An 8,501-nucleotide genomic window follows, 5' to 3' on the forward strand; every position below is an offset into this window, starting at 1 on the left:
AGCTCCATTGTTTTGAGATTTACTATCTAGTTTCTGACATCTTTATAACCCCAGACATTGCAAGCCTCGCCTATGGTGGGAGGCCAGGTTGAACGAACATACCCTGAAAGTTTCCTTTTAGCTAATAATTGACTCTCTAAAAGAGAGTGTAATCATTACATAAAAAGTATTGTCCTCTGGGCGCGGTGGCTCACGCCTGTAAATCCCAGCACTTTGGGAGCCCGAGGCGGGCGGATCACGAGGTCGGAAGTTCGAGAGCAGCCTTACCAACATGGCGAAACCTCGTCTCTATAAAAATACAGAAATTAGCCAGTCGTGGAGACAGGTGCCTGTAATCCCAGCTACTCAGGAGGCTGAGGCAGGAGAATCGCTTGAACCCGGGAGGCGGAAGGTTGCAGTGAGCCGAGATCGCGCCACTGTACTCCAGCCTGGGCGACAGTGCCAGACTCGTCTCAAAAAAAAAAAAAAAAAAAAATCTTGTCTGCATAAAACCCTTACAACTGTTAACTTGTCAAGGTTCTAGTAGCCAGGAAGTTCTAATCAAACTCGGCCCCAGGACTGCCTTGTCAGCACGCCCCTTGAGAAACTTGTCTGAGAAACCTGCTGTTTACCTGGTGCCCTAACCAGTTTAATTTTCTTTTAAAACTTCTACTGGATTTCTCCTTCTCTCCTTTTAGATGCAATTTTGATCTAGAGAAGTAATGGTCTGAGCATCAGTTTATGAAATTATTTTATTTTTCTGCACATAAACATTATTTTTCAAAGACAATTTCATTAACTACATCCTGCAGCTCTGCAGACTTTCAACAACTTTAAAAGGTTAGGCGTTTGAGATATGTTCGCCTTGACTTTCAGTCCTCACGACATATGTACATTTTTCTTAGTCTTAAAGCTCATGTCTGCACTCTAGTCCTAAAGGATTTGTCTTTATAATTCTCACCTTAGCATGAAATGTGCTTCTCTTTCTTTCCTTCCCCACCCCCCACCCCCTTTTGACATATCCGGTAGGGAAGCTCTGGCAGATTCTCAAGAATTTTGCAAATGGTCGACTTTTGTTCATCTCAGGTTTTGGAGGGAGAGGATAGAAGAACATTCCCTCAGATAATGAGTTTTAAGCTTAATTCCTTCCAAAGCGGAGGGGAAACAAAACTACAGCAAGACCACCTTGAGTACCTTGGGAAGGGCAGCCCCGCGATCCCTAATAAATGAATTAGCATCTCAAGGAGGAGATCACTGCGGGGCTGATATTGATCAGGGTCAGCCGGCGTGTTTGCCAGCCATTGTTTGGGGGGTGGTTAATTGAGTGTCAGTCTCGGCCAGTGTCGTCTCGTTGGCGCCGGGTGCTTTTGGATTTGCTAATTTTCGTTAAGTGTCTCTAGCCGGCTACTCGTCCCGCGTACCCGGGAGAACCTAGCGGCTCCTAACGGATCAACAGTCGGTCTGTCTGGGCTTTATTGATCCCATGGCGGGCAGCTCGAGGCGGACACGCTGAGGGGGTGGGGGGCGAAGGCTGAATGCAGACCCCAGCGCTGGGCCGCCTCCCCCGGGCTCCCACCCGAACCCTCCTCCGCCACCTGCACAGGCCGGGGCATTGTCACTCGCCCCTGGGGGCTCCAGAAAACGCAGTGCGGCCGGGGAGGACGACCACACCGACCCCCTGCGTGTTTCGGGGGGCACCCAAAAGAAGCCCCGCGCTGGGGAACGCTGACCACCCGAGGCTGAGCCGTCAGGGTCTCGGAGGCGGGTTCCCGAGCCGGTCCCGGGGCTGGGCTCCCCCGGCGCCTCGCGAAGGTCACTGACGCGCAGGCCTCCGCAAGGGGGAGCGCGGGAGACGGCAGCGCACCAGCCGGGCGCCCCAGCCGGGCGCCCCAGACGCCGGCGCCGCTCGGAGCCGCCGGGCAGGTCCCTCAGCGCTCGCGTCTGGGCCCGCCCCCCGCTGCGGGGCGGATTGACAGGAGCCCGGCGGCCAATCGGACGCCGTGGGGCGGGGCGAGGCGGGGCGGTGCAGGCCGGCTCCAGGCGCGGGGCGCTATTTACGGCGCGGAGCGGGCGAGACCTGGGCTGGTGCGGGCGGGAGCTGCGGCGGATACCCTTGCTCGCTGGGGAGACCCTAGTCTCTTGGCTGAGAACGGCCGCTAGCGGGGACTGAAGGCGGGGAGCCCACCCCCGGCCCGGGGCTAGCGTGCGTCACTAGAGTCGAGAGGGGCAAGGGAGCCGGTGGCCGCCGAGGGGGGACCGGGAAACTTTTCTGGGCTCCTGGGCGCGCCCTGTAGCCGCGCTCCATGCTCCGGCAGCGGCCCGAAACCCAGCCCCGCCGCTGACGGCGCCCGCCGCTCCGGGCAGGGCCCATGCCCTGCGCGCTCCGGGGGTCGTAGGCTGCCGCCGAGCCGGGGCTCCGGAAGCCGGCGGGGGCGCCGCGGCCGTGCGGGGCGTCAATGGATCGCCACTCCAGCTACATCTTCATCTGGCTGCAGCTGGAGCTCTGCGCCATGGCCGTGCTGCTCACCAAAGGTGGGTGCCGGGGGCGCACGGGGCCCGGGGTCCCGTCCCCGCCGCGGGGCTTTGGAGCCGGCTGCAGAGGCTTTGTTAGCGGCGGGCGAGGCTCCCTCCTGCGCCGGAGCCGCAGGTCGCGACAAGTTGCTGTGTTCTTAGAAGTCGCGGCGGTGGCCTGGCGCGTGGATGCGGACTCCGATCTAAGGGCAGGCGCTGATCAGAGGGTCCTCCTGGCTCTGCCTGCGGGGAGCGGCGCGTTTGCAGCCCAGCGGGGAGCGGGGCCGGCGTCTCGGCCTCGACGCCGCCGCTTCCGCACCCTGGGGGCCCGGGCGGCCGGGAGGAATCGCAGATCCTGGCCTGTAGCTGCCGCGTGCCCTCAGCGTGTCTGTGTGAGTGCCTCAGGATGTATTTCTGTGAGTGTGTTTCTGAGTCTCAGTATCCCTAAATGCATTTTTGTGTCTCTGAGTGTCGTTGTGTTTCTGAAAGTGTGTCTGAACCTCTGTATCACTCAGCGTATCTCTGTGTCTCTTTGAATGTATCTCTGAATGCATTTCTGTGTCTCTTTCTGAGTCTTTGTGTCTCTGAATGTGTGAGTCTCTGTATCTCTGATCTTGAATGTGTCTTTCTGAATGCATTTCTGTGTTTGTCTCTAAGTGTCTTTGTATCTCTGAGTGTGCATCTGAGTCTCTGTGAGTGTGTTTCTGCGTACATCTCTCTGTGTGCGAGCGAGTGTGTGGGTCTCCCTGAGAGTTTAGGTGTCCGAGGTGTGCGGAAGTGTGTGTTGTGTTGCTTTTCAGTAGCCGGGAGGAGTAGGCTCTGTCAGCGTCTCACTCCCACTCACCTCATATTTTACAAACAGGACCAAAAAAAAAAAAAAAAAAAAAAAAAGGCAGCGGGTCAGTTTCTTCTTTCCTCTGCAGGCTTTCACCTTTTAGAAAGAAATAACCCGAACTGTCTCCGAATTTCAAGGTTCTCCTCACCTCCCTGCTATGAAATCTACCTACTGTTCTGTGAACAGATAATTTTTTTAAGTAGGAAGCACTGTTTAGTCTTTGCAGCCCCCTACTTCTCTTTAATTGCTATGTAGCAGGCATGAGGTTAAAGCATAAGCTAGCCCAGCGAGGATGATGTGCTACAGTATTTATTTATTTTGGAAGGAAGGGTGTAATTAACCCTAAATAACAGCCCTTGTGGCTTGCAGAGGGGAGCCTCCTGGCCCTATCAAAGGCGGGCAGAACAGGGAGGGACTGAGGCTGACATGAAGTCACAGATACCGAAACTATGTGCCTGATAATGATATAATTAGGGGATCAGAGATTTCTGACGGCTGCGGACTTCAAAAGCTTTAAAAGAAGCCAGCAGTCTCTCCTGTAGCCGTCTTGACTAAAGCAGACATTTTTGTTTAATCACTACATACAGTAACGAGAAGGGGGCAGAAACAGAAGGGCATTGTTCCACAGTTTCAAAATACCAGTCCCCTTTCTGGCCTTTTGCATGCCACAGGAAGAAACTTTATGAACGACAGAAATATAGTTTTAATACAGTGGTACAAAAGTCCATTCTCCTTGCTTAAAATGTGGCTCCAATTTAAAAAAAAAAAGGTAGTTAGAACTTTCCCAGTTACCTGTCAAAATTTTATTAGGCTGTTTTTAGGTCATTGAAAATACAGTATTTTAAATAGGCTCTCATAAACATTTAAGCAGCATTTTACTTGTATTCAGTCTTCCTTTTCTGTACAAGGTCTGAAGCTAATAGGGTCAAAATGGGCTTTTAATCTGTTTTATTTATACTTTAAATCTATATATGGAATTTGTCAAACTAGGGATATGTAGTCATCACCCCAGAAGACTGTTGAGCTTTATGTGGAAAATAAAGTGAGCTCGGAGGGAGGAGGAGAAAGAGCAGAGAAGTGGTTCTGCAAAGCAAGGTTCTTACTTGAAGCAGAGAAGGAACTTGGGCCCAACCGCAGGATGGCGAGTGCAGATTTAGGAGCAAGACCCCTAGCTTTGGACTGTTAAGGGTTGCCAAAGATCTGTGTTTAGCGGGCTGGTTTTCCTTAGAACCGAAGCATTAGCAGCGTCCGGTGAAAACTGAGCATACCATACCGTGGTCTGGAATTTGGAGAGATAATTAAATGAGACACCTTACTGGGGCCTTCAGAGAGAGGGGGAAGAATAAAGGTGTAAGGGTGGGAAGAGGTTTGTAAAACAGCAGATCCCGGTGTTTAATTTCAGAGTGGAGGTTTCGGATCTTCAGACAGGAAACTGGAAGAGGCGTGTGCATTAGTTTAGTTTACTCGCTGTGGCATGTGACAGCGACCAGGGTCCACTAGGTGGATATTGTATTAGTGAGAACTTTAAGACCCAGATTATTTCAACGAGAAACTGATATTAAAGCCTCCAATCTTGCCCTGCGACAAAATGTGAACGGAGCCATGCAACTCACAAAATAAGTTTTTATAAAGGAAACTTTTAATCACTTCCTGTAGAAAATTTGAGGTTTCCTTAAGGATTTTTCATTCAACCAGCAGAGGATTTTCAGTTTCAGTGTTTCCCCTTTTAGATCACATGTCGAATTACATGTAAAACTTGTGAGGAGGAGGAGGAGAAGTTAGCCTTGCAGTTTTATACTCCCCCCACCTTTTATGACTTTCCATTTGGGCTGAAAGAAATTGACTTTGGCAAGCAAACCACTAATTGTAAACTGCCTAGTTCCTGTTTTACAATATACTGACTAAAAGCTCCTCTGCATGAAAAGATCTTTATAGGCAAAAAGTTTGCCTTTTCTAGAGAGGTTGCAAATAGCTGCCTAGTTTCATAGTTTTAAAACCTCCTGACCTGGGCAGTTTCTAGATTGTCGTGTTTCTAGTTAATAACTTTATAAGGTGTTAGCTAAAGCTCTTAACTCTTGGCGCAGTCCTGTGGGATAGTAAACAATTCAGTAGTTCCGATCAAATATTTATACTGACAAAATCAAAAAGCCTAACATTTTTATGTTGTATGGCCATGTAGGATTAAAATGAATAAATAATGTGTTATACCTTATGGTAGGAGAAATTATACTCATCATTACTATTTCCTTCAAAAAGCAAAAGTTTTTTTAAAATGACTCTAAACTCCTCAGAAACCTGCTATTGGGATTACTACATTGCCAAAATGACGTTTAACTGGATTGAAACTTACGCACTGGCTGCAGGAAGGGCTTCTCCAGGCTCTGTAGGCTGGAGCCCTCAGCTTGGTTGATCTAAAAGTTTCATGCCTTTGAATTTGGGATTTAGCAGTTGCCTAAATAGTTGCTTTATCTGGTTTCTGGAGCAGAGTTTGAGGTGGTTTCTCATTGTTTTCAGGTGAAATTCGATGCTACTGTGATGCTGCCCACTGTGTAGCCACTGGTTATATGTGTAAATCTGAGCTCAGCGCCTGCTTCTCTAGACTTCTTGATCCTCAGAACTCAAATTCCCCACTCACCCATGGCTGCCTGGACTCTGTTGCAAGCACGACAGACATCTGCCAAGCCAAACAGGCCCGAAACCACTCTGGCACCACCATGCCCACATTGGAATGCTGTCATGAAGACATGTGCAATTACAGAGGGCTGCACGATGTTCTCTCTCCTCCCAGGGGTGAGGCCTCAGGTAGGTGGAAGCCGTTTCTAACCAATATGCCTGCCTGAACTATAAGACCTGTGACAGCCACGACTTTGTATGTCTACTATTGATTTTGTTGTTAATGTAATTAGAGACACCAGAGGGAGAAGCCTGGCTGGATGCAAAGATGCATCTTGATTGAGTGGCTTTTATGTCTGCCTGAGCATTAGATGTCTGTCTACATAATAGGTTTTGCCTGTTTTTTCAACATTTTGAAGACATTAAAAGGCCATTACATCTCAGTAATGACAGTCTGTAAACAAATGCATTTGTAAGCTTCTTTAGATAGTTTTGCCATGTTTTCTAAATATCGTTGATTTAATTGTAAGCTTCTTTTTAATGGAATTCTTGGTTAAAATGAATTGATGATTATGAATATCCCTAGGAGGAGTTAGCATGGAGTTTGATCATTTTCTTTGTACTCCTTTAGGACAAGGAAACAGGTATCAGCATGATGGTAGCAGAAACCTTATCACCAAGGTGCAGGAGCTGACTTCTTCCAAAGAGTTGTGGTTCCGGGCAGCGGTCATTGCCGTGCCCATTGCTGGAGGGCTGATTTTAGTGTTGCTTATTATGTTGGCCCTGAGGATGCTTCGAAGTGAAAATAAGAGGCTGCAGGATCAGCGGCAACAGATGCTCTCCCGTTTGCACTACAGCTTTCACGGACACCATTCCAAAAAGGGGCAGGTTGCAAAGTTAGACTTGGAATGCATGGTGCCGGTCAGTGGGCACGAGAACTGCTGTCTGACCTGTGATAAAATGAGACAAGCAGACCTCAGCAATGATAAGATCCTCTCGCTTGTTCACTGGGGCATGTACAGTGGGCACGGGAAGCTGGAATTTGTATGACGGAGTCTTATCTGAACTACACTTACTGAACAGCTTGAAGGCCTTTTGAGTTCTGCTGGACAGGAGCACTTTATCTGAAGACAAACTCATTTAATCATCTTTGAGAGAGACAAAATGACCTCTGCAAACAGAATCTTGGATATTTCTTCTGAAGGATTATTTGCACAGACTTAAATACAGTTAAATGTGTTATTTGCTTTAAAATTATAAAAAGCAAAGAGAAGACTTTGTACACACTGTCACCAGGGTTATTTGCATCCAAGGGAGCTGGAATTGAGTACCTAAATAAACAAAAATGTGCCCTATGTAAGCTTCTACATCTTGATTTATTGTAAAGATTTAAAAGAAATATATATTTTGTCTGAAATTTAATAGTGTCTTTCATAAATTTAACTGGGAAGTGTGAGACAGTACATGTTAATTATACAAATGGCCATTTGCTGTTAATAATTTGTTCTCAACTCTAGGATGTGGCTTGATTTTTTTTTTCTCTTTTCTTTTTTAAACAAGACCAAGATCTTGCTTATTCTTCCATGTGCCTGTGTAATTTTCTTACAGTGTGGAGTTTCTAAATATATACTGACCATCTTTTAGTGTCTTACCCACATTCTGGTTATAGGATAACTCTGGTTTTAGCTTTCATCTAAGAAGGAGATCTGGAATTTATGTGTACCAGGTCAGATATGATTGATCAATTTCTGGAGTTGACTTAGCAAAGGTCATTTTGATCCAGGTGTTCTGGAATACCTTTTCCAATGTGTATACCTCCACCCAAAAAAGAAAAAAAAACCAACTAAACAACTTTCTTTGTTCAAGTCAGTCACTGTCTCCTTTTACTGTTGATTAATTGGCCAGTTTATTTTGTCCTAAGCCAAATTAAGTATTTTGGCTCCCCAATTAGCCAAACCTTACTGTACAACACGCTTAATTTTAAACCTTGTGCTTCAACAGTGTGATGCTTTTTTTTTTTTTAATACTTATTCCTTAGAAAGCTTTCCTGTAGTGAACACGATACACCAATTGATTTAAATAACTGCTACTAGGTTTCATCCTCCCAAATGATCCTTTATGTAACCAAATAGAACATTGGCTTTAGCCAGTAACTAATACAGCTAGGAAACAATGCTTCCTCCTATAAGACTTTCTGTCCTGGTAACATTGCCCATCCTGAATTTAAACGTATGCTTTATTTGTGTACTTCCCGTGCCCCCAGTGGATCTTTCTTATTTTAAATGTGAGAATATTATGCCATGGAGGGTATCTTCTGAATTCCTTTGTATATGTGAAATTTTTGCTTAAAAGTTAACCTGTAGGCCGGGCGCGGTGGCTCACACCTGTAATCCAAGCACTTTGGGAGGCCGAGGCAGGTGGATCACAAGGTAAGGAGTTCAAGACCAGCCTGGCCAACATAGCGAAACCCCGTCTCTACTAAAAATGCAAAAATTAGCTGGGCATGGTGGCGTGCATCCGTAGTCCCAGCTACTCGGGAGGCTGAGGCAGGAGAATTGCTTGA

At 47.3% G+C, this 8,501-nt stretch overlaps 1 protein-coding gene across 1 annotated transcript; it reads left to right on the plus strand.

The window, feature by feature from the left end:
* Nucleotides 1-2,003: 2,003 nt before the first annotated feature.
* BAMBI (BMP and activin membrane bound inhibitor) lies at nucleotides 2,004-7,520 on the plus strand. Its single transcript, XM_003821439.6, has 3 exons — nucleotides 2,004-2,511; nucleotides 5,840-6,127; nucleotides 6,570-7,520. Exons 1-3 carry the CDS (start codon nucleotides 2,436-2,438, stop codon nucleotides 6,986-6,988), a joined length of 783 nt encoding a protein of 260 aa, XP_003821487.1. The 5' UTR covers nucleotides 2,004-2,435; the 3' UTR covers nucleotides 6,989-7,520.
* Nucleotides 7,521-8,501: the final 981 nt, after the last annotated feature.

Source organism: Pan paniscus, chromosome 8, assembly GCF_029289425.2.
Source record: "Pan paniscus chromosome 8, NHGRI_mPanPan1-v2.0_pri, whole genome shotgun sequence".
Taxonomy (NCBI): Eukaryota; Metazoa; Chordata; class Mammalia; order Primates; family Hominidae; genus Pan; species Pan paniscus.

Bases quoted from the DNA above. Each gene is read 5' to 3' on its own strand.
- BAMBI (XM_003821439.6), top strand. From the start codon at position 2,436: ATGGATCGCCACTCCAGCTACATCTTCATCTGGCTGCAGCTGGAGCTC. The intron at 2,512-5,839 runs GTGGGTGCCGGG...CATTGTTTTCAG, and splicing joins GGCCGTGCTGCTCACCAAAG to GTGAAATTCGATGCTACTGT. The intron at 6,128-6,569 runs GTAGGTGGAAGC...GTACTCCTTTAG, and splicing joins TCCCAGGGGTGAGGCCTCAG to GACAAGGAAACAGGTATCAG.